We start from the raw sequence: 23982 nt of genomic DNA, 5'->3' as shown, positions 1-23982 counted from the left end.
GAGGGAAGGTAGGGGGGAGGAGGAGGAGGGGGAGGACGCGGAGGCCCCTGGGGGTGGACGGCTGAGGCGGAGGCGGAGGAGGAGGGAGAGGGAGAGGAAGGGAGGAGGAGGAGAGCCTGCCGCTGCTGCTGCTTCTGCTGTGGTGGTGGTGGAGTTCTCTCCTCCCTCCCTCCTTCCTCCCCCCCCGCGGAATCTACCCCCACCACCGCACCTCTTCTCCCTCGGCATTCTCCCCTGCGACCCTCCCTTCCCGTCCGCCATTTACCCCCAACCTTCGGCTGTTTACTGTCCGCCCCGCCACTGTCAAACGTACGATGTATGTGACCCCCTTCATTTAAACAGTGTGTTATTCCGCGTTTTTTGTGACGCACTGGTGAAATTTACGTCGCCGTCTGACGTCTGATCCGCGCGAGGTGATGTTCCGAAGGGCAGTTCGCCGCCCATGTGAAAAAGTAGCGACTTGTGCGAGGAGTAGTGTGTGTTCCTTTCGCCCTGATTACATCGATACTTCTTCTCTCATCTTAGTGGGGGCACTAAATCCATAATTTGGGGGACAGGGATTAGGAAAATATAAGGTGCACATATTTTCTGGAGGACAACTTTAAACAAGCCTCTCCGACCGATTCTTGCTCGGCGGAATTGGAGGGGGCGGGAGAGAGAGAGAGATATATATATATATATAAATATATATATACGTCTTCGTCATCGATACGACTCGAGAAATGAAGCGGTAAAGTTTTTCCTCCAAAGCTTTTCTCTAGTTCGTAAGCTCTTAACCAAGAGGGCCCTTTCGTGGGGCCCCGTCCAGGAAAAAATCTCTCTCTTTATATCTCTATCTATCCATTCCACTCTTTTTGGACGGGGTTCCCGCGTCCCTTCTTCGTTTCTGCCCATATTTTATGTTTTCCCGTCTGCTTGCAAGCAGATAGACGATGCTGCTTTTGTTGTTGGTGTCGGGGCCATTTGTTACAGAGAGAGAGAGGCATCCGGACAGCCTGTGTGAACGGAATGATGTTACAGAATGTTGTTTTGTGGTTATTTAATCCCGTAGAGTTCGTCGAGGCGAGACGGCTGTAATTGCCTGTGGATCCGTGGAAATATCAAACAGTGTTATTTTCGTGCAAGTATGATGACGGTGACGTCACTGAAGGGGCCCTCTTAGAGAGGGTAAGGGGGGAAGTGCTTCCATACTCCACTCGAAAATGCACGAACCAAGAAGTTCACTGGTTTTCTCCAAACTGCCTGTTTGGCTAATCCCTAAATTCGTTTTAAAAAATTCATCAGTCGCTGGTAAAATTATAACAGTTCATGACGAATAAAGGGACTTGTTTTTATGTACTGTTGTTGTGAAATTTTTTTGGGAAAAAAAACAATTGTCCGGACTCTTTTATGTAAAAGTGTGAAGCTTTGTTTTGTGTCATACCTTCGACATTTGATTCAAGTCTCGCCACACGCAAAACGTAAAGTGGCATTACTTTGCATATTTCGCTACGTTTCGCGTTGTGCTTTTTTTTTTTCTCTTGATGCGCTTTTTTTTGTATTCGTGGTGTTATATACTTTCCATAGATTCTTCGCCAGTGAATTACTATTACTATTATTATTATTATAGTTTTTATAGAAAATTGCTATTGGCTAAGTCATTATTAAATCAGAAATGGTAAAACGAGTGTAAACTGAACTTAATAAGCGAATATTATCAGGATTGCGAACCTTGTAATCTCTTTTATTTTGTTTTTTTCAAAATTAAACTTGGAACCACGGATGAAATTGTGCAAATTGGTTTGTTTACTTGTAACAAAAAATTTAAACGGAACAAATTACCCTTAGGCTAATGTTAAAGTTGTGAATGCGCTGATATTCGGGCCGAGGTAAAATTGATATGAATATTAAGCGAAGCTGCAAAAAAATATAAAAAATTTAATCGGTCGTAATTTGCATCGCTGAAAGACAATGGCCTTTCTAGCAGTCTAATTAGGCTCTGCATGAGTTTGCTAGTTAATTGTATTAGCACTGTTCCTTTGCGTCAGGTCAATATACTTTCTGTGGGTGACGTGTTAGTTAAAATAGTTTTAGGTCGGGCTTTCACTCGTCGAAGCATCGTAAATACACAGAACACGATAAATATTTTATATATATATAATGTTTGTATTTATTCTGTACTTTGTAAACTTTGTAAATATGTTTAGTGCGTTTACACATAAACAAAATGCCTCTTGAATGAAACATGCTGATGCTTAATTTATAGTCATAAATTTTAAGCGTGTTTACACTTTGCCAAGCTTTAGCCTGTCTTAATAAATACCGAGACAAAGGACTTTTGGAAGGGGCGCAACTTTGTAAGAGAGAGAGAGAGAGAGAGAGAGAGAGAGAGAGAGAGAGAGAGAGAGAGAGAGAACGAACTCGAATAACAACAGTTCACCAGTTGGCATTGACCGGAAGCTACCCCAGGGGTACCTGAAGGTTAAATAACCCCTAACCTTACGTTTCATTGTAGGTTGCTTGCGGAAGAGCTCTCTCTCTCTCTCTCTCTCTCTCTCTCTCTCTCTCTCTCTCTCTCTCTCCCCCCAGGTCAGGTCTTGGTGCTTGTTGCTTGGTAATAATGACCCAAAGTATTTTATATTGTTATCAGTAATGTTTACGCGGGAAATGTTTATTGTCGGTTTTCAAACGGAACTCCAGAGAGAGTCTCGAGTTAAATTTAAACTTCAGAAAATTAAAATGGCCTTTGGCGGCCATTTTATTTATCAACAGTTGACAAATGGGGGGCGGGGTGTGGATGATATAGCACTGTAATTAACATAGAGAAATAAGTGTATAGTGAAATAAGTGTAAGACGTCTTTTGAGTTCAAACCTAGGAGGAATTAGTAAACATATGGTAAACAAATATTTTTTTAAGTGTCATTTTTGGAACTAAAACTTATTACTAAGTAACCAGTGGTGAATATATCGTGTAGTGACAGTTATGAGTATATGAAAGGGGGAAGTGTATATATGTGTGTTTTGTGCGTATATATACATACATACATACATACATACATACATACAGTACACATACACACACATACAAGCCATTCTGTTAACAGAGGATGGCTCAGTAGTTAAAAAAAACTGCTACTGTCATAATTATTAACCGAGTTTTAATACATATAAACTACAGGACATTCTATATGCTTAGGAGATCGAAGAACGAATAGTTTTATAAAAATGTAGTATAATTTGAGTTGTATTAAATATGTAATATATAATGGGGTTAAATATTATTATGGAATGTCCACACAGGTTTTCAGTGACCCAGATCAGTTTAATTGGCACTTCTGTTCATCTGCGCTATTGTGTGTGTGTGTGTGAGAGAGAGAGAGAGAGAGAGAGAGAGAGAGAGAGAGAGAGAGAGAGAGTGAGTCTAGACATGTTTTAGTAGGATTTTACCGAGAGACGCTGTTTTGTTTACGAATGTTTGCTCATATACGCGCACGCGCGCAGAGAGAGAGAGAGAGAGAGAGAGAGAACGAGAGAAAGTGTGTGTATATTAAATTATTAGAGAGAGAGAGAGAGAGGAGTACATTAAATTATTGAGAGAGAGAGAGAACGAGAGAGTGTATATTAAATTATTGGAGAGAGAGAGAGAGAGAAGTGCATTAAATTATTGAGAGAGAGACTGTGTGTATATTAAATTATTGAGAGAGAGAGAGAGAGAGAGAGAACATGCAAAAACCGGAATGAATGATTAAAAACGTGTATACATGATTGCGTTGTTATGGTGCTCGCGTGTGCGTGCGTATGTGCGTGCGTGTGGGGTGTGTCCACATTTCCGGTCCCCTTCCGGCCTCATGATTAAAAAAAATAGGAAGGGGGGATGGGGGGTGTTGTGGGGGTGGGGGGGGGAGTTGGAGGAAGAGTCAAAGAGGTTTCGTTGGTGATATGGGGAGGAAGGGAGGGCTACTTTTTGAAACATGATAACTCTCTCTCTCTCTCTCTCTCTCTCTCTCTCTCTCTCTCTCTCTCTCTCTCTCTCTCTCAGTAATTTAATGTACTTCTCTCTCTCTCTCTCTCAATAATTTAATGTACCTCTCTCTCCAATAATTTAATCTCTCTCTCTCTCTCTCTCTCTCTCTCTCTCTCTCTCTCTCAGTAATTTAATGTACTTCTCTCTCTCTCTCTCAATAATTTATAATTTAATGTACTTCTCTCTCTCTCTCTCAATAATTTAATGTACCTCTCTCTCCAATAATTTAATCTCTCTCTCTCTCTCTCTCTCTCTCTCTCTCTCTCTCTCTCTCTCTCTCTCTCTCTCTCTCTCTCAATAATTTAACGTACTCCTCCCCCTCTCTCTCTCTCTCTCCAATAATTTAATCTTTCTCTCTCACTCTCCAATAATTTAATTTACTCTCTCTCTCTCTCTCTCTCTCTCTCTCTCTCTCTCTCTCTCTCTCTCTCTCTCTCTCTCTCTCTCTCTCTCAGTTTTGGTAAATTACAGTGTTTTAATTTGAAAATATTTTTTAACATATCCAACTGGATTTTGAGTAGTTGGTTATTCCTTTTAATAATTAAAATCATCCTTGTACAGCGATCGATCCCGTAGGGGAGTAGTGCCGTCAGTGCGCCTCACGCAGTGCACTGTAGGCATTACTTAAGGTTCTTTGCAGCGTCCCTTCGTCCCCTACCTGCTACAACCCCTTTCATTCCTTTTAACTGCACCTCCTTTCATATTCTCTTTCTTCCATCTTACATGGTACAACTGCTAAAAGGCTTTCCCCCTGTTACACCTTTCAAACCTCCTACTCTCAATTTCGCTTGCAGCGCTAGATGTCCTCATTCATGGGTCAGTTATAGACCAACATGGATTTTTGCATTGATAGACCTATACTGCAATTTGTCTATTGTTGAATTCTAAAATATAAGAAGTCATCTGCGATAAAAATGTATATTTACATTATTTTTCCCGTCTGAATTTTGCCTCCAAATTTCTTAATTAGATCAGTGACGTTGAATCTCCCCTGAATTTTAGTTTTTTTTTTTTTGCCTTAAATTGAGGTCTAAAGGGAGTAGGTCCCTAGCTGGGACCTACAACAGTCGACCAGTAACCAAGTACTTGATTCGCTGCATAGGCCTATGTCAACATGGAACAAGCCAGTCCTTCCTTCCTCGTTTGGTTTGAGGTTCGAACGCGGGTTCCTTAAGTTTGTGAGTCGACTTTGTTTAGTACGAGAGAGAGAGAGAGAGAGAGAACGTGGGACCTTCAGTTTTAGAGACGACTTTGTTTAGTACCATTGCACCTCGAGACGAGAGAGAGAGAGAGAGAGAGAGAGAGAGAGAGAGAGAGAGAGAGAGAGAGAGAGAGAGAGAGAGAGAGATTTAGTCCGAAGAGGTTTTCCCGAATCAATATCGTACCAGTAGTCGGCTATTCCTCTTCACTTTTTGCTTAAGTTTCGTATGCCGTGGGATGATGAAGGATTTTTTTTCTTTTTTTTTTACTTTTTTCTTTTTTGGTGCCTCGAGATTTTGCTCGTGGTGGGGGGAAAAGGGGGGGGGAGGGGAAAGAGGGAACGTTCGTACATTTATTCTCATCCTATGCAAAATTCTCAATGAGAATGTAATGAGTGATGTAGAACGTTGACAAATTACGTGTAATTTATATTTATCTGTTATGCATTACAGCCTGTTTGTAAAAATTAAGATCAGTTATATTGAGAGAGAGAGAGAGAGAGAGAGATTATGAATCCAGGAATCTATAACCTGCTCTTATGATTAAGAGCAAAAGTGGAGAGAGAGAGAGAGAGAGATCACGAATCCCGGAATGAGTAACTTGTTCTCATGATTAAGAGCAAAAGTGAAGAGAGAGAGAGAGAGAGAGAGAGAGAGAGAGAGAGAGAGAGAGAGAGAGAGAGAGAGAGGGAGAGAGAGAGATCACGATCCCGGAATGAGTAACTTGTTCTCAGATTAAGAGCAAAAGTGGAGAGAGAGAGAGAGAGAGAGAGAGATTATGAATCCCGGAATGAGTAATCTGCTTTTATGATTAAGAGCAAAAGTGGAGAGAGAGAGAGAGAGAGAGAGAGAGAGAGAGTATGAATCCCGGATGAGTAAACCTGCTCTCATGATTAAGAGCAAAAGTGGAGGGAGAGAGCGAGAGAGAGAGAGAGAGAGTTGGTTACAATGAACAGGGTGAATACATAACATTTACAGTAATGCCAGCAGTAGACAGGCAGCTGCAGTAGTAGTCATAGTACTAGTAGCTGGGAAAAGTTGTGATTCAAGTGATTTATGAATTAAAAAAAGGGGGTAGGTTTGGGTTGGGAACAGACCACTAAGCAAATACGCGCGCGCCTTAGCACGCGCGCACACACACACACACACACACACACACACACACACACACACACACACACACACACACACACGTGTATGAAAATGCATCCCGTCTTCATCGGAGGTGAATTTCTCAGTGAAAACTGGATTATATTTATTGACGAATTTCAAAGCTTCTAATAATAATAATAATAATTTATCCAAATGCAATAATATTATTTAACTCGAAGTCCGCTTAATCTTCTTCGATCCTGGAAAAAGGTTTAAGCAGTTTTCTTTTTTGCTCATCACCGTAAGTAAGAAGATTCCTTACGCTTTCTAATTCTTCTTCTTCTTCTTCTTCTTCCATCCGTAGCCTGGTAGCGCGGAATACCCAGCAACTTTCTATTTTAATCATCTTTCTTCCCTAACCCCGATTTTTTTTTTCCTTTTACATTCAGCCGCTACTCACTCACCCTCCCCCTGCTTTCTGTCACCCTCTCTCTCTCTCTCCCTCTCCCTCCCTTCCTCCACGTCTCTCTCTCTCTCTCCCCTCTATCTCCCTTCCCCCTATCTCCCACGTCCTGTGTTATTAGTCAACCGCTCACACAATACTTTTCCCCTGCTTCGGTTTTTATTATCTTAGGAGGGGGTTGGGGCGGCGGCGGCGGCGGCGGAGGAGGAGGGGTGGATGAAGGAGGGAGAAGCGGAGGAGGGTGGAGTCGTCCGCCCAGCCGGGCAAGCCCTTCACTGAGGGAAGGGAGAGAAGGGAGGGAGGGAGAGGGTGAGGAAAGAGAAATTGTATCTCATTGACTCATGAGCGTTTCTGAGTCTCCTCTTCGCGTTCTGGGTATTTTCCCCAGGTCCGTTTTGAATCATCTTCGAACGGTTGTTGTGATTTTTCGATCATGTTTTGCTTTAATTTTTATTGAATATGGATCCCTTGCGGTTTGGGTCTCTTGGTCTAGAGTCTAAAAGGGGGTGTCTCTTGGTCTAGAGTCTAATGTGGGGGGGTCTCTCTTGGTCTAGAGTCTAAAAGGGGGTGCCAGGGTGCTCGGCCATAATGCAAGATCTCATTTCCACTATATACTTTTCATATTGCTGGAATCAAATGCATTGTATTGCTGCTAGTCTGAAAAAAAAAATAGTCAATGATCTCAAAGCTAAGTAGATTCACCATTAGAAATTATACAGACATTTACGTACGTGTAAATATTCCTTGATTATTGTCAAGGAATATTTACACTGTGGCGGGAGAGCTTAGAAAGGGTTCTTGGAAAATTATGGTACACCTTCCCTTTCTTAATTTTTTCTTTTCTTTCTCGCCCTTTCCCACTCTCTCATTTTACTTTATTTCCTTCATTACAGCACGACTAACCACACCCATTTCTTGTCATTTGCGTGTTTTGGTCCTGGACAACGACTTGAGCCATGTTTTTTTTTTTATATCCCGTGGATTTTATTTTTTTGCTGGGGGGGAGGTTACCACCTCAATCACTCCTTAGGGGACTGGGGATTTGGAATATCCCCAGTCCGTTCAGCAGTTCTTGCATGCAATGGACCTCGGATATCTTAATTGACTACATAGTAAGCCTAGACCAGGAACTACATTTTTTTTTTTTTTTTTTTAAAGGGAGAGACCCATTTTGAATTATATGCAAAATTCATAGCTTCAAGAACGCCCATTTTGAATCTTTTCTTTCAAGAAAAAATGTTCATTGGTCATTTTTTGGGGGGGATTTTGTGTCGTGATTGCTCTAAGAATATCTTTAACGTCTCGATAGCCTGTATTACTGAATCACTGGGTTACCAGTTGAACGGTTTCTCTCTCTCTCTCTCTCTCTCTCTCTCTCTCTCTCTCTCTCTCTCTCTCTCTCTCTCTCTCTCTCTCTTAATCTACTTATCCTGTCTTAGTTTCTTTCATCGCAGTATGTCTTCACCCAGGCCAATTGTTCTTGGCCTGACTCTCCTTTTATTCCTTATGGGCAGTTAGCGTTATCTTTGGTCTACTCGCGTTATCGTCCCCTCTCTCTCTCTCTCTCCCTCCCTGGGAGTCTCTTTATTCCCGGCTTGCTTACGTATTTCTTCTTTCTCCACTGCTCATACCATTCTCTCTCTCTCTCTCTCTCTCTCTCTCTCTCTCTCTCTCTCCCCTCTTTTACCCCGAGTTGTTCTTCCCGTGTTATTGATCTGTTCCCCCTTTTATTGTGTCTCTCTCTCTCTCTCTCTCTCTCTCTCTCTCTCTCTCTCTCTCTCTCTCTCTCTCTCTCCCCTTCTCCCCTCGCGATTATCCTAACGTCTTTCCTTCTGCACCCTTCCTCCTTCCTTCCTTTCTTCCTTCCTTCCTTCCTACCTTCGGCACCTTTCTCACGTACTAGAAACTTCGTCTTGGGTATTTTATACTCTTGTCATCCTATGTTTATCAAGTTTTTTTTTTTATTGTGAAAACGGTTTTTTGTTATCATAATACAATATAGCTCTCATCTCTGTCCTTAAATATGGTTATTTCTCTCTCTCTCTCTCTCTCTCTCTCTCTCTCTCTCTCTCTCTCTCTCTCTCTCTCTCTCTCTCTCTCTCTGTGTGTGTGTGTGCGCATGAATAACATGAGACTAGGGTTTATCTTCATGATACAATGTAGCTCTTATCTCTGTCCCTAGATATGGTTAACTCACTCTCTCTCTCTCTCTCTCTCTGTGTGTGTGTGTGTGTGTGTAAGAATAACTTGAGATTAGGGTTTATCTTCTTAATACAATATAACTTATCTTCTTAAATATGTTTGTGTGTGTGTGAGGAATAACTTGAGACTAGGGTTTATGATCACAATACAAGATAACTCTTATCTCTCTTGTTAAATATGGTTCTCTCTCTCTCTCTCTCTCTCTCTCTCTCTCTCTCTCTCTCTCTCTCTCTCTCTCTCTCTGTGTGTGTGTGTGTGTGTGATTGTGTGTGTGTGTGTAAGAATAACTTGAGACTAGGGTGTATCATCACAATGCAATATAGCTGTTAACTCTCTCCTTAAATGATTAATTCTCTCTCTCTCTCTCTCTCTCTCTCTCTCTCTCTCTCTCTCTCTCTCTCTCTCTCTCTCTCTCTCTCTCTCCCTAGAAAACTGACCGGAATAACATACAGTAATTCACATTCAGTGCGATATGAATTAATGTGCCGAGAAAAATGAAATTTGAACGGCCCAGGTCAGTGCAGACAGCCAGTCAGTCAGTTCACTGCTAAAAATACCTCGGCGTTTAAAGCGGAGACTGAAATGAAATTAGCTCAGCATTTCGCCAATGAAATACTACTACGAATACGACAACAGTTGCTGTTGTTTGTTTGTTTGCTTGTTTTTTATTATTCTCTTTCCTGTTGACTCGCGTAGTGAATGACCAGGTAGTGCAATTGTAGTTCTATGCGCGCGCATGCGCGCTCTCCTTTCACGGCTGTGTGTGCGTAAATGTTTATGTATACACATGCACAACAGCTACACACTCTCTCTCTCTCTCTCTCTCTCTCTCTCTCTCTCTCTCTCTCTCTCTCTCTCACTGAATGTGCTCGTTCGAAATAAATGGACTACTTGTCCATTTGGTTGATATTTTATTTGTTTTGTTATATTTTTAAATGCGGTGGATCAAGAGCCCTAGTCCCAAGTTATTCTCTTCCCCCCCCCCACACGCACACAAAGACGCGCTCTCTCTCTCTCTCTCTCTCTCTCTCTCTCTCTCTCTCTCTCTCTCTCTCACAGATGAATCGTCCATCAGTCTCTCTCACTCAAAAAGAGAGAGAGAGAGACAGAGATGCATCGTCCATCACTCTCTCTCTCTCTTACACACACACACACACTTAAAGAGAGAGAGAGAAAGAGAGATGCATCGTCTCTCTCTCTCTCACAGAGCAGAGAGAGAGAGAGATGCACCCACCGTCCATCAGCAGTAATCTGTATAATCGTTTTTCTTTTGGCCTCGTTCTGAAAAAAAGAAAAAAAAAATACTACTACAACTGTACGCGCGGTAGTGAGGCTTTTGTTTACATGTTAGGTTGCAAATGCGTGACTTTATTTATTTATTTATTTATTTATTTATTTATTTATTTATTTGTTTGTGTTTTATTTCGGCAGTAAATACTTCCTTGTATTATTTTTCTGGTTGAGGAAAACAGAATGAACATATTCTATTACTCACTGAGTACCTGGATTACTATTTTGATATAGAGTTTTCTTTGGTAGGAAATAGTTGAACCTTTCTTTTATTATTATATATATATATATATATATATATATATATATATATATATATACATATATATATATATATATATATATATATATATATATTATATATATCTTTATCAATTTTAATGGAGAAACAAATCCACTTTTATATTTATGGGTAGGTCTATTTACAAATAAATCTCTACAGGGGGCCTTTGGGAATCTCCCCCCCTCCCCCCTACCGTAGGGGGCTGTTAGTGACGTCAGTGCACCTCATGATGCGGTGCACTGTAGGCATTACTTAAGGTTCTTTGCAGCGTCCCTTCTTTAGGCCCCTAGCTGCTACAACCCCTTTCATTCCTTTTACTGTACCTCCGTTCATATTCTCTTTCTTCCATCTTACTTTATTCCACCTTCTCCTAACAATGATTTCATAGTACAACTGCTTTGAGGTTTTCCTCCTGTTAAACCTTTCAAACCTTTTTACTGTCAGTTTCCGTTTCAGCGCTGAATGGCCTCATAGGTCCCAGAGCTTGGTCTTTGGCCTAAATTCAATTTCGGGAATCTGTGAAAATGGGAATCGAACAGATTCCCGAGAGCTGTCCGTAGAGATTTATTCCTAAATAGACTCACCCATAAATAATTGTGGATTTGTTTCAACATTTCAAGACTGATGTTACTATGGGTAATTATTAATGATTCGCAAACAATCAAAGCAACCTTGAACATGGACTATAATTTGAGCTGTTGTAGTAAAGCAAGAAATTTCAATATAGGAGAGAGTATAGAATTTAGGCCAAAGGCCAACAAGCGCTGGGGCCTGTGAGGTCATTCAGCGCTGAGAGGGAAATTGACAGCAAGAAGGTTTGAAAGGTGTAACAGGAGGAGGGGAACCTCGCAGTTGCACTGGGAAACAATTTTTTAGAGAGGGTGGAAAGTAAGATGGAAGAAAAATAAGTAGACCTTAGTTTTACCAGACCACTGAGCTGATTAACAGCTCTCCTAGAGAGGGCTGGCCCGAAGGATTAGACTTATTTTACGTGGCTAAGTACCAATTGGTTACTTAGCAACGGGACCTACAGCTTATTGTGGAATCCAAACCACATTATAGCAAAACGAGAGAGGTCGCAGCTAGGGGCAGAAGGGACGCTGCTAAGACCCTGGAGTAATGCCTACTACAGTGCACTACGTGGGGTGCCCTGACGGCAATATCCTCCTAATGGGTGGACACCAACACTGGTACTCCCCAGCATGGTCCCCACACCTAGTTATGGTCGAATAGCTAGGCTGGAGGACATAATACATTAATTCACACACAAATAAAGTTGATAATTTGCATGACCATCCCTACTGTGCTAGACTGAAGGTGATGAAACCACTAAGTAGCACTCAGCCTAGGCATGAAAGCTGTAAAATTCTGTACATCTACAGAGTCATGTAGAGCTTGATTCCAAGTCTAACAGCACACCCATCAGAACCAGAAACCCAAGCTCTTCAGCCGCAAGGTCTAGAGGATACGTATTCTCTAGACCTGTGGTTCTCAACCTTTTTTGACTCATGCACCCTTTTTCCATATATCAGAATGTCATCCCCCCCCCACCCCCTTTCCAAAATTGTCTGTCTCAAAAGGTGTATTCCAGAGAATATGCATAGCCTATAATACTAAAAATCCTTGGTCACAATTCCCTCCTCCGAAACTTAAATTCCCCCCTGGTTGAGAACCACTGCAGACCCTGTTGAGCTTCACCACATAGAACCGGTATGATGCGCTCTCTCTCTCTCTCTCTCTCTCTCTCTCTCTCTCTCTCTCTCTCTCTCTCTCTCTCTCTCTCTCTCTACACCTAGTTCCTCGTTGGGTGAGCCGGTAGAGTTGTTGCCTAGCACTCGCTAGGCCCGAGTTCGAGTCTAGCGCCCAGCTAATGAAGAATTTGAGGAATTTATCTCTGGTGATAGAAATTCATTTCTCGTTATAATGTGGTTCGGATTCCACAATAAGCTGTAGGTTCCATTGCTAGGTAACCAATTGGTTCTTAGCCACGTAAAATAAATCTAATCCTCTAGGCCAGCCATAGGAGGGCTGTTAATCAGCTCAGTGATCTGGTTAAACTAAGGTATACTTAACTTTAACTCTCTACCTCAGCCCACTACTGATTCATAAACCTGTCAAGAGTGACCTCACATCATTATTCACACCTACGGGCTTAAACAAATGGAATTATTTACCTCAGACTATCTCAACTATCATGGATGAACCCTTGCACACATATAAACTTAAGTTTGACAAGTTCCCGGATAAGCTGTACTGGATGAGCCAAGATGCAATGCCACCGGTTATTACAACGACCACAATACAAGGATTAACAGAACAGAATGTAGAATTTCGGCCAAAGGCCAAGCATCGGGACCTATGAGGTCACTCAGCGCTGAAACGGAAATTGACAGTAGAAAGGTTTGAAAGGTGTAACACGAAGAAAACCTCTCAGTTCCACTACAAAACAATTGTTAGGAGACTGGGAAGTAAGATGGAAGGAAGAGAATATGAACGGAGGTCCAGGAAAAGGAATGACAGGTTGCAGCTAGGGCCGAATAATGCCATACCACACAAGGTGCACTGACGGCAGTACCACCCTGCGGGGAATAAAAGGCTTGTAACTCCATACTATAACTCTATCTGGCACCTTGTATTGAGTCCTGAGGTCTGATCCAACAATTGCAATTAGTAGTATCTTGAGTCTAAACGCCTGGCTGAATGGAACCAGTCATTAAATAATCGCAAATGGATATAGCTGCATTATTAAACGTCTAAAGTTTTGCCTGATGAAAAATTCTAGTTGGAAATAAGACACACTCTCTCTCTCTCTTAGCCAAAGAGAAGTTCCTTGATGGGGATCAGGTTCCAATTATGGTGATCACTGGACTTGTGCTTGAGGAACTAGTCGCAGAATTTTACCCATCATTACTTGGATTTTACGTTATTTTCAAGTGACATGCATGTGGTGGATGACAGTCAAGTTGGAGAGACGGTAATTGCTGCAAGAGGCTGAACATTTCATAATCAGGAAAAATCTCCTTCTTCTTTCGACCTTTTTAGTCCCGCTGTATAGCAGCGTCCCTCCTCACCACCACAATCCATCCCTCTAATCCACTGACCCCCCACACTCCTCCTCCCCATCACTGGCATGTTCTTAGCTCTCTTGATTGGCTCCACCTCCTCTCTTCTTACTACGTGGCCACGGTATCTCAGACGAGCTTCCCTAGCCTTCTTTACATTACATATACCACACATTCTTCTTATATCCTGGCTCACCCTCCTTTCCAGCAGTGATATTCCAGCAATCCATCTCACCATCTTTATCCCTGTTCTTTCCAACTGTCCCACCTCTTTCCTCTTAAGTTTCTGCTCCATATAATCAGGATAAACGACATTGTGTAACATAGGGCCAATATTTAGCGGTCAGTACATATATAGTTTGTCAGAGAGATACGAGTTGTTTCATTTTACGTAACAGTTGTTTCGTTGAATAAGTGAGATTCCCCATGGAAATTGCTGTAGTCCATTATTCAGTCTTTTGTAGATATTTTGTAGCAGAAGAGAACGGAAACGCATAAGGTTCTTGGGTAGTCTGCGTTCATGTGGGACTAAACAATATTTTAGTATATTTCTGTCTGTTGGTTTCTAATGTAGATAAGATGAAGTTGTTTATTGTAGTTGCTTTGCTGTGCTGTAAAGTACTTCAGTGCTACTTGGCTTGTTATCTATGCGTCACCTCTGAGGCGCTAGTACTGAACATGGCGGGAGCTCAGTGGGACGCCGTGTTTAGCACTAGCCCCTCGGGGATCAAAGTATTATATACAGTACACCCATTTCTATATTGTGTGGTCGACAAATATTAGTAAACGGTATCTTTGATCCCCGAGGGGCTAGTACTAAACACCGTGTCCCATTGAGCTTCCGCCTTGTCTAGTACTAGCACCTCAGAGGTGACGTGTAGATAACAAGACAAAGCAGCTCCACTAGTCTTCTAGTTGTCGAAAGACTTTGCAAAATAGTAAAAAATATCTTATATCAGTTAAAGTCGCAATATTGTATTTGATAACAGATCTGGCGTTGAAGTAAGTTGTTTTACTACTACAGTGAAGTTAGTCCAGTTTCTGGGCAAGTTAAAAGCAATTCCTCATGAACCCAGTATTTGTTCAAAAGAAGGTGCTTTGTGTTTGGTTGAAGAGCTAGTACTTGTGTCTGCTTGCTTATTTGATTCGGGTTTACTATGTATATTTTAAATGGTAAACAATGTTCTTTTTTGGGTGCTACTTTGGCTTGTTATCTACGCGTCGCCTACTCCGAGGTGCTAGTACTAAACATGGCGGAAGTTCTTTTGGGATGCCGTTTTTAATGCTAGCCCCTCATGGATCAAAGTGTTATATACACTCATTTTTAGGGGATCAAAGTATAATATACACCCATTTCTATATATTATTAGATGATATCTTCATGCAGCTATCTACGTTACATTTACCATACGTTGTTTAGTACTAGCACCTCGGAGTAGGTGACGCGTAGATAACAGTCCAAAGTGGCACCCTCTTTTGTTGTAAAACAGATTTACCGAATGGAGAGAATCTCTGTAATTGGCCAGTGGTGTTATTTACTCCATAAGTGAAGTTTGAAGACTTTTCCAAATAGTTCATTGTAATTCTTATGTAGCTGGCCTTAAAAACATTATCTAGACTAATGATTCTCTCTGCTATAGGTAAATTTGAGGTGCCGTTGTTAATCAGAGGGCGAATGAATTGTAACCGTTTTGTTGAAAGCTGAAAAAACGCCAGAAAGTCAGTATTTGGGTCACTGCGGAAAGGCACTACTGTATTTGGGTCAACCTAAGTGTTCGAGTCCGAAGCTTATCTTGCCAGACTGGAGTGTGAAGTCAATATCTGGCTTATCTCTGATCTTTAAGGCATAAAGCCGGAATACAGCAGTTTTTGTTGTCATTGCGGCTAAGGTCTCTGCATCTATTTCGTTTTCTGCTTAACAACTTATCATATGGGAACCCAGTTCCTAGCTAACTGGTCAGGTGAAAGGTGAACAGTAGGTTGTAGAGTGGGGTATGGGATCCATGACACTGTACTGCAATGTCTAAAAGTTCTTGGGTTTTTTTAGTCGTTTTGGGCGAAAGAACTGGAATGTTACGTGTTCAGAAATTTGTTGCACTTATTTGCCAAACTTACGTGGCTATGAAGGTTCGAAATCTACTATCTTTTGGAAACCTACTTTAATGAGATGCTTTTTCTTTCACTTCAAGGGGTATTGGGGTCAGATCATTCACTGTTATCTCGTAATCACCATGATGGTGGCATGGGGGGGAGTTGGCTGAGGTAGTTTTCCACGGAAGATGTCACTTCCGGTAAAGTTGTAGCTGGGATATATATCATATATGCTCATTCGAGAATATTTATACATGGCGGATGTTCAACTATCTCTGTCTGTCTCTCAACACACACATACATACATTACACAGCTTTATGTACACACTATTTACACATCCACGTACACAGAACCCAACACATTTACATACAAAGAAAACTGAATGGTTAGGACTCTCCCAAGACTGGGGACAGATATTATCTGGTAGTTTCTTTCCTCTTCATTTCTGTGCTTCCCGTGATTCAAAATGTACTCTATGTAAAAAATATGACTAGAGTTTAAGTTTTAAATAAACTGCATGTGTAGTAACAGTGTCTGGGGACTATCGTGCTTTCAAAGTGTTGGTTGCATCATAGTGCTCCCACAAGGCAGGTGTATGGTACTTTCAATTCACTCTTTATGTTGTCAAAAAGTTTATTAAGCCAAAATGTCTTCAGGAAATGATTTGGATATGAAGTTTTAAAAATTAGATTGCATAATATTCCTTGTCAAAAGGTTCATTGCACTAGAATTCCATGAAATTACACTATAGTACGATTAAGTAACAATGCTTTGAAATAATTTTATTGCACTATACTTGCAAAAAAAATGAGTTAAAGTGAAACCCCCCGTATTCGCGGGGGTGCGGTCCCCCCGCAAATAGCTAAAATCCACGAATACTTAAAACCACTCCAAAAACACTTAGAACTGCCCATTTTGATAGTACAGAAAAACCTTGTAAAAATGCATATACCTGAGTATTTTAATAGTTTTATCACAAAAAGTGCATTTATTCATGAAAATTATATGAAAATACAGTAATTAGTAAATATTTCTCAGTGAAAAATTTTCCGCGAATAATGGCTAGATATGTTCCACAGAGAAACCCGCGAGTGCGTGAGTCCGCGAATCCCGAGAACGCGAATACGGGGCGTTTACTGTACATGGTAGTGTTTGAAAAATAAACAATGAGAATATATAAAACAAAAATCATTAGTTTTGTGTTCTCCAACATCAATTGCATTAAGTAATTCTCTAGGAAAGTTTAATGCCTCATTGTACTGAATTAAAATGCTCAAGGAATTTTATCATATCGTAGGAGACTAAGAGGCAATTGACCATAGTACTTTCCCAAAAAGTAACAATACCATGATTTTATGTTGATTGCTTCTCAGTTGCATAAAAATATTGCATTTCAGTCTTCTCAAAAAGCTGATTGCACTGTACTGCCCTGAAACAGGCGACTTACAATAATTTTTAAAAATCTGATCGCAACGTCCGTGGTGATCTAAAAAATTAATGGCATCATTGTGCATTTAAATTTATAGTCACGAAGGCCTCTCAAAATGGCAGGTGCATCCCAGTGTGCTCTAGTTGAATTTATCCAATGTTTCTAAAAAAAAAAAAAAAAAAAACAAAGCAACAAAAGTTTCTCTAAATAGTGGACCCCCTGCATCGCGGATTTTTGTGGGACATATTTTTTCACTTTTACGAGGGAATAACTTTCACCAGTTCATGAATTTTTCTGTAGACCTTACCTAAAATGATCACTAATTCGCTTTTTTATTTTGTGGAGCAACACTGTGTATTCACTAATTATAAAGTCTTATTTTAAGGGGTACAGGGCATTTGGCAGTTATAAACGTTTATAGAGGGGAGTTTGCATTTTTGTGGAATTTGCATTTCTGTGGTGGGGTTCCAGACTGGAACCTATCTCCGCAGGAAAGTGGGGGAGCACTGTAGTGCACTGAATTTTCATTACAGTCGACCCCCAGTATTAGTGGGTTGGGGGAATAGCTAAAATCCGCAAATACTTAAAACCCCTCTAAAAACGCTTAGAACTGTTTTGGTAGTTAAAAAAAAAATCCTCTAAAAATGCTTATATTGGAGTATTTTAATAGTTTTACAACAAAAAGTGCATTTAGTCATGAAAATGATATGAAAATACAGTAATTAGTGAATATTCCTCAGCAAAAAATACCACAAATAGGGGAATTTTCCGCGAATAATGTGTATATATGTTCCATAATTCCGCGAATAGGCGGGGATTCACTGCATCGCAGTTTTGGTTGTAGTCATAACAACAGCAGTTGAAGCTTATTGTGTGAGAGAATGAGCAAGGGTCAGGGAAAAACAATATTCACTAACTTAGGTTAGTCCTGGTACATGAGAAAACTAGCAGGAGGGAGAGGAACAGTGTTAGGCTAGTACGTGAGAGAGAACTAAATGAAATTGCTCGCGTATAGAAAAACCCACTCGCTTAGGTTCGTAGGGCCTGTGGTAGTTAACGGAGGGATTTGCGTGTTATTCAAACAAAACTTTGTTCTTTAGAAAGTTGAAAAAAAAGTGTTGCCCCAGTAGAACTGAATGGAGGGAAGGAGGAGAAAGAAGTAGTCTTCTCACTGAGTGAAATTACTGCTATACGTTTAGGAAATAATATTCTGCATTAGCTTTTCCTTATTTTATATTCCTTCTTTTGGCCTATGTCAAGATTATCAACATAGGTTATGCAGAAACATATACATCATTTTATTTTGTTCTGTAGTTATTTTAAGTTCCAAGTCAGTACCTTTGTTAGATGTCTATATTAGTCGAAATATTATTACCATACACATATATACAGTAAACCCGTCTATAACGGACGCGCTGTTATGTATTCTAATAAGCTTAGTGAAGAAGTTTTTGTTTAGTTCTCTGCAAAAGCTATGACATTCTTTCCTGTAAAGTGTTTCGTGTAAAAGTATTTAGACATTTCACAAGAGTATTATTGACTTAATCACTGATGGTTTAATCACTTAGGTTTTATTTGTGTATATGTATATAATCCTGTGTTCAATAAGACCACCAGGTGGTAATGAGTAGTTATGATATGATCTGTGGAAAAATCTCTAAATTTACGGAGGTAAGAATAACGGAAGGTTTTTGTTTCCTACATGTGGCCTGGTATTCGTTATTCCACTATTATCATCTAATATGCTTTATTTTCTAAAAATTCGGTATAATTTACTGGACGGGGAGCTTAATATCAAATATATTTATATATAATTTTAAAGGTATAATCATGGGTTATTAGTCCCAACCAGATGCAGACTCGAAACTCGGCTGTCTATGGTTTTGTTTGTTTGCGTTGGGTACGATAATTCTTACATTTGGGTATGATGATTATTTCTGTTCTCTCCAAAGTCAGTTGGTCCAATTATGACGTATTTTAAGGCCTTTAGTTGTTATTGCTGCTCTTCATTAGAAGGCAGGTACCCTGTGTTGAGTAAATTTTGAAAGAGTATCCTTGTATTTTATATAGCCTAGGCAACAAGGCCAAACAGCGGCTTAACTTAAGTTTGTGACATCATACCCAAATTTGGTTTGGAAATGAAAAAGTATTGGTTACTGTGTACAAAATAATCACTTCTTAATTGTTAAGGTGTATTATTGTAACTGTGACTGGTAGTACTGACAATTATATATATGACTAATTTTATAATTGTAGCATAGTTCACTATTGGTTGTTATATAAAGAAATTGTTAGTTAACATGTATGGATTAGCAATTGTTCGATTAACACCACATTTATACAGTATAAAGACGTGTCTCAGCTGGTGCAGGTAAATCACAAAGGTCCACACTGTTTACGCTTCCTTCGTTTTGCATGTTGTGCGTGGTGGCCAGCTTTCCTATAGCCTAGTTATTTCGATACGGTCACACTCCTCGTATGCAGCTTAAGATAACGATTTACAGATACTATGCTGATGACACCGTCTTTAGACTGGACCTAATCTCCTGTGGTATGTATTTTTGTTCTTTATGCAAAAAACAATCAACTCGTAGACTGTATTTATGGAGAATTATATTAAGTATAAGCAAGATGTTGTAAGATTAATTTTAACGCACTTGGCCATTGCTTTAACAGTACAAACCTTGTTTCTATTACAAACGTGGTTGCCTGGTTAAGTTGTTTTGACACAAATTAATCAGATTTTTTTTTAAAACTAGTGTCTAAAATCAATTATGTGTAGGAACATGATGACATGCTGAGGTTGTTCTTATATTTATAATGTATCAGCTTCATGAATCAGTGATGTAATTTGAATCATTTAGACAAGTTCCAGAATCTTGTTTAAATAAAGTCTTAGTGTTGTAGTAATAGTTAAGAATAACATGTTTTTGTTACCTAACTGTGAAAAAAATGTAATGAAAACATTGTATTTTGTACCATTGTATGTATTTCATTGTATGTTATCATTACTAGCTAACAGAGACCATTTCTTTCAGACACAAGAAATCTGAAGTACCTTCACGAGTTCATAGCGGAAGTTGAAACATCAATTGCTCCAAGACCTCAAGACGAATGAGTCAGCATCCTAAGTGATAAGACTAAGAACTCTGTTGTTAGGGTAGAGTGGAATGAGGGAAGTTGCACTACTAATACTCAGTACACTCCCATCTTCATGATGGAAAGGATCCACATAACTCACCCTGGCAAATTCCACAGGTTGAACCAGGTGGGAGTAGTCAGTCAGCAAACAGTTGGCTACCCCATACCAACCTCATATGTAAACTTTCATGTTCAGGAAAGTCTGAATTTGGTTCCAAAAGAACAGAATTCTCAGACTTCTCAGACTGTTCAGACTACCACTGCAACTGTTCAGATTCCTGCCCAGGCATCTTTGCAAATCCCCGCTCAGACTCAGCTACAGATCCCACAAATTCAAATTCCAGCCCAGGCTACTCTGCAGATTCCTACTCAGATCACCTCGCAACTCACGACACAAGAAGCTCAGCAGCTTATCAACAAAACGACCATTCACAATGCAACAGAGCTCCTTCTGCCGCAACCAACACAAAGCACCTCCCAAGTTGCAACTCAAACGACCCCACAGGCACAAATTCCAGTACAAAACCAGGTAACGACACCAACAAATCCTGAGAGGCCTTATGAATGTGAGCGCTGCAGCAGGCAATTCGCCCAGAAGAGCCATCTCACCAGCCACATGCTATGGCATGACCGAGAGAAAAACTTCGAATGCCAGAAATGCGACAAGAAGTTCTCCATGGAGAGCCACTTGAACGGACACATGTTGGAACACAGCGAAAACAAGAAGTACGAATGTGAAATGTGCGGCAAGCGGTTTGCCATGGAGAACTACCTGAACAGCCATATGCTTGTCCATATCTCAGAAAAGAAGTTTGAGTGTAAGCAGTGCGACAAGAAATTCTCCATGGAGAACCATCTTAACAGCCACATGATGGTTCACAATCAGGAAAAGAACTTCAAGTGTGACAAGTGTCATAAGCGCTATTCTCAGAAGAGCCATTTGGTAAGCCACATGCAGAAACACAGCACAGACAAAAAATTCGAATGCTCGGTTTGTAACAAGCGATTCTTGCTGGAAAATCACCTTAATAGCCACATGCTTATTCACAGTGAAGAGAAAAAGTTTGAGTGTATGATGTGTGGGAAGAAATTCAATATGGAAAACCACCTGAATAGCCATATGTTAGTGCATAGTGAGGAAAAGAGGTTCCAGTGCACCCTCTGTGAGAAACGGTTCAATATGGAGAGTCACCTCAATAGCCACATGTTAGTCCATAATGACGAGAAGAAATACGAGTGTCAGATATGTCACAAGAGGTTCAACATGGAAAGCCATTTGAACAGCCACATGTTGGTCCATAATGAAAAGAAGTTCCACTGCCTCATGTGTGGAAAGAGATTTTACATGGAGATTCATCTGAATAGTCACATGGTAATGCACAACACGGAGAAGAACTTCGCGTGCGACGTCTGCGGCAAAAGATTCACCCTGGAGAGCCATCTGAACAGCCACATGTTGATTCACAGTGAAGAGAAGAAATTTGAATGTCTCATCTGTGGTAAGAGGTTCAACATGGGCAGTCACCTGAACAGCCATATGTTGATCCACAATGAGAAGAAGTTCGAATGCATGCTCTGTGGCAAGCGGTTTAACATGATCAGTCATCTTAACAGCCACATGCAGGTACACAGTGAAAAAAGGTTTGAGTGTGACATCTGTGGGAAGAAGTTTGGTCAGAACAGTCATCTCAATAGCCACAGGTTTGTGCACAGCATTGAAAAGAAGTACGAGTGTCAGGTTTGCAAGAAGAAGTTCTTGCAGGAGAGTCACCTCACCAGCCACCTGTTTGTGCACAGCGAAGAGAAGAAGTTCGAGTGCGAAATCTGTGGCAAACGCTTCTTGCAGGAACTGCACTTGAACAGCCACAGGTACATGCACAACGAAGACGTCAAACAGGAGTGTCAGGAGTGGGGAAAGAGATTCAACCAGAGGAGCCAAGTGAGCAGCAACCCCGTTATGGTCCACAACGACGAGAAGAGGTTCGCCTGCGAGACGTGTGGCAAGCGCTTTGCCCAGAAGAGCCACCTGAACAGCCACAGGTTTGTCCACAGCGAAGAGAAGCGCTTCGAGTGCGGGGTCTGCGGCAAGCGGTTCGCCCAGGCCAGTTACCTGAGCAGCCACAGTTATGTACATAGCGAGGAGAAGAAGTTCGAGTGCGAGGTGTGCAAGAAGCGCTTCACTCACGAGAGCTACCTGAACAGCCACCGATACGTGCACATCGAGAAGAAAACTGCCGAGATCGTGGAGTTTGTGAAACTGGTGCCCCAGCCGCAGCCGAAGGAGGGTGACGCCACCCAGATGGAGATTGAGGACGATAAGAAACCCATGCAGTATGACCCCAACACGAAATTGTTGATCCAGCAGACATATCAACCGCCGTATGCTTACGCCCAGTGGGAACACGTGCGCACCCTGTGGTCCTTGTAATGAACCTGTTTTAGACGTGGAGTGAGACAGTCGAGAGTTCTAGACCGAAACGGGAAACATTTGGAGTGGAGAGAGCTTGTGACAAACGTTTATTCTGACTGTAACTATTAAATATTTTATCCTGTTATTGCTTAGTTTTCGGGGGTGGATGTTTCTGGTTGTAATCCATAATCTACATTGCTTATTAGTTACAACAAAAAAAAAACAACATTTTTATTTAATGTAGAAATGCTTTGAATATGATAGCCTACCTGTGGTAGGACCTGGTATTACTATTATTAATATTATTATTATTATTATTATTACAATTATTATTATTATGAGGATGTATATTTATGAAAAAGTGGATTGTAACATATTGTACACTATTTTTTAAACTGTAAACAGGCCTGTCAGTTGAATGATAAGTTTCGAATATTTTATACAGTGAATTTTGCTGATAATGAAATAATATCCCTGGCGAGGATTATTTAGTTATAATAATGTTCACTGCAATTCATAAATTACCAATTACGTGATGATTTGACGAACACAGTGGAAGGAATAGATGTGTGTTTACAAGTGCTGAAATTAACAGGGACCTTTAGAAATACCCGTCATACAATTTTTTTTTTAGCAGAAATTAAACTCTCTTTGTAGGAAAGTGTAAAGAACCTATAATGGAAAACCTCTGAGTTAGTGAAGTGCGGAAATTGACCAGTTGTGTTTGAGGGCAGAACATTTCAGAGAAAGATTTCTGGCAAACTTCGTATCACTGAGGAAAAAAAGAAGAAGAATTTATTGTAGTGCCGTTCTATACTACTACTAACTACTCCTGTTCCTCTGATAGCACGTGCTCTGTGAATTTCAAAGAGGAGCCGGTTCCGAGTAGCAAAACTGCTCTTGAATTCCTAACGTTGAACTCGAGAAGAAGAAAAGTCCTTTGATAAGTAGTGTTGTGCCACGAAGCCCCAAAAAAAAAAAAAAACTGTGGTTTTCAAGATACTTTCATATACTTCTAACAGGTATTTCAAGTGTATGATGAAAAAAATAATCACCTAGCTTTCAAATATCCAATAGGACTTATCTGTGATTTTTAATGTACAGTTAGTCATAGGATCTTATAATTTTACCTTTACCTGTACTTATTTCTACCAAACAGATCGTATGATGAAGATGATATGATGATGATACACTTGTGTAATAGGCTAGACTTTGCTATCATGTGCGTATAATAATAATAATACCGTTACCTTCGTTACTCTATTTTGGTAATAATATCAGTGTTGTTTTTAGTTGACGTAGATCCAAATTCTGG

At 40.5% G+C, this 23982-nt stretch overlaps 2 protein-coding genes across 4 annotated transcripts in view; both read left to right on the top strand.

Moving 5' to 3' along the window:
* Nucleotides 1-23982, top strand: part of LOC136853167 (zinc finger protein 493-like) — a 40654-nt gene that overhangs the window by 822 nt on the left and 15850 nt on the right. Inside the window, exon 1 of one of the 3 annotated variants that reach the window (XM_067128502.1) lies at nucleotides 362-730. The exons of the other annotated variants lie outside the window; for them this stretch is intronic. The gene's annotated coding sequence lies outside the window, so the exon portion shown is untranslated. Of the gene's footprint in view, nucleotides 1-361; nucleotides 731-23982 lie in introns of those variants that run through there. 3 annotated transcript variants of the gene reach the window in all.
* The window catches only part of LOC136853169 (zinc finger protein 493-like), a 23800-nt gene continuing 56 nt past the window's right edge, over nucleotides 239-23982 (top strand). Inside the window, exons 1-2 of the mRNA XM_067128504.1 lie at nucleotides 239-316; nucleotides 20155-23982. The exon at nucleotides 20155-23982 is cut by the window's right edge and continues 56 nt beyond it. Coding sequence (XP_066984605.1) covers nucleotides 20331-22685 — 2355 coding nt within the window. The 5' untranslated portion in view covers nucleotides 239-316; nucleotides 20155-20330 and the 3' untranslated portion in view covers nucleotides 22686-23982. The remainder of the gene's footprint in view (nucleotides 317-20154) is intronic.

Source organism: Macrobrachium rosenbergii, chromosome 26 (assembly GCF_040412425.1).
Source record: "Macrobrachium rosenbergii isolate ZJJX-2024 chromosome 26, ASM4041242v1, whole genome shotgun sequence".
In the NCBI taxonomy this organism is placed as follows: Eukaryota; Metazoa; Arthropoda; class Malacostraca; order Decapoda; family Palaemonidae; genus Macrobrachium; species Macrobrachium rosenbergii.
Note: the sequence above shows the minus strand (reverse complement) of the source record. Positions and strands in the feature narration are given on the sequence as shown.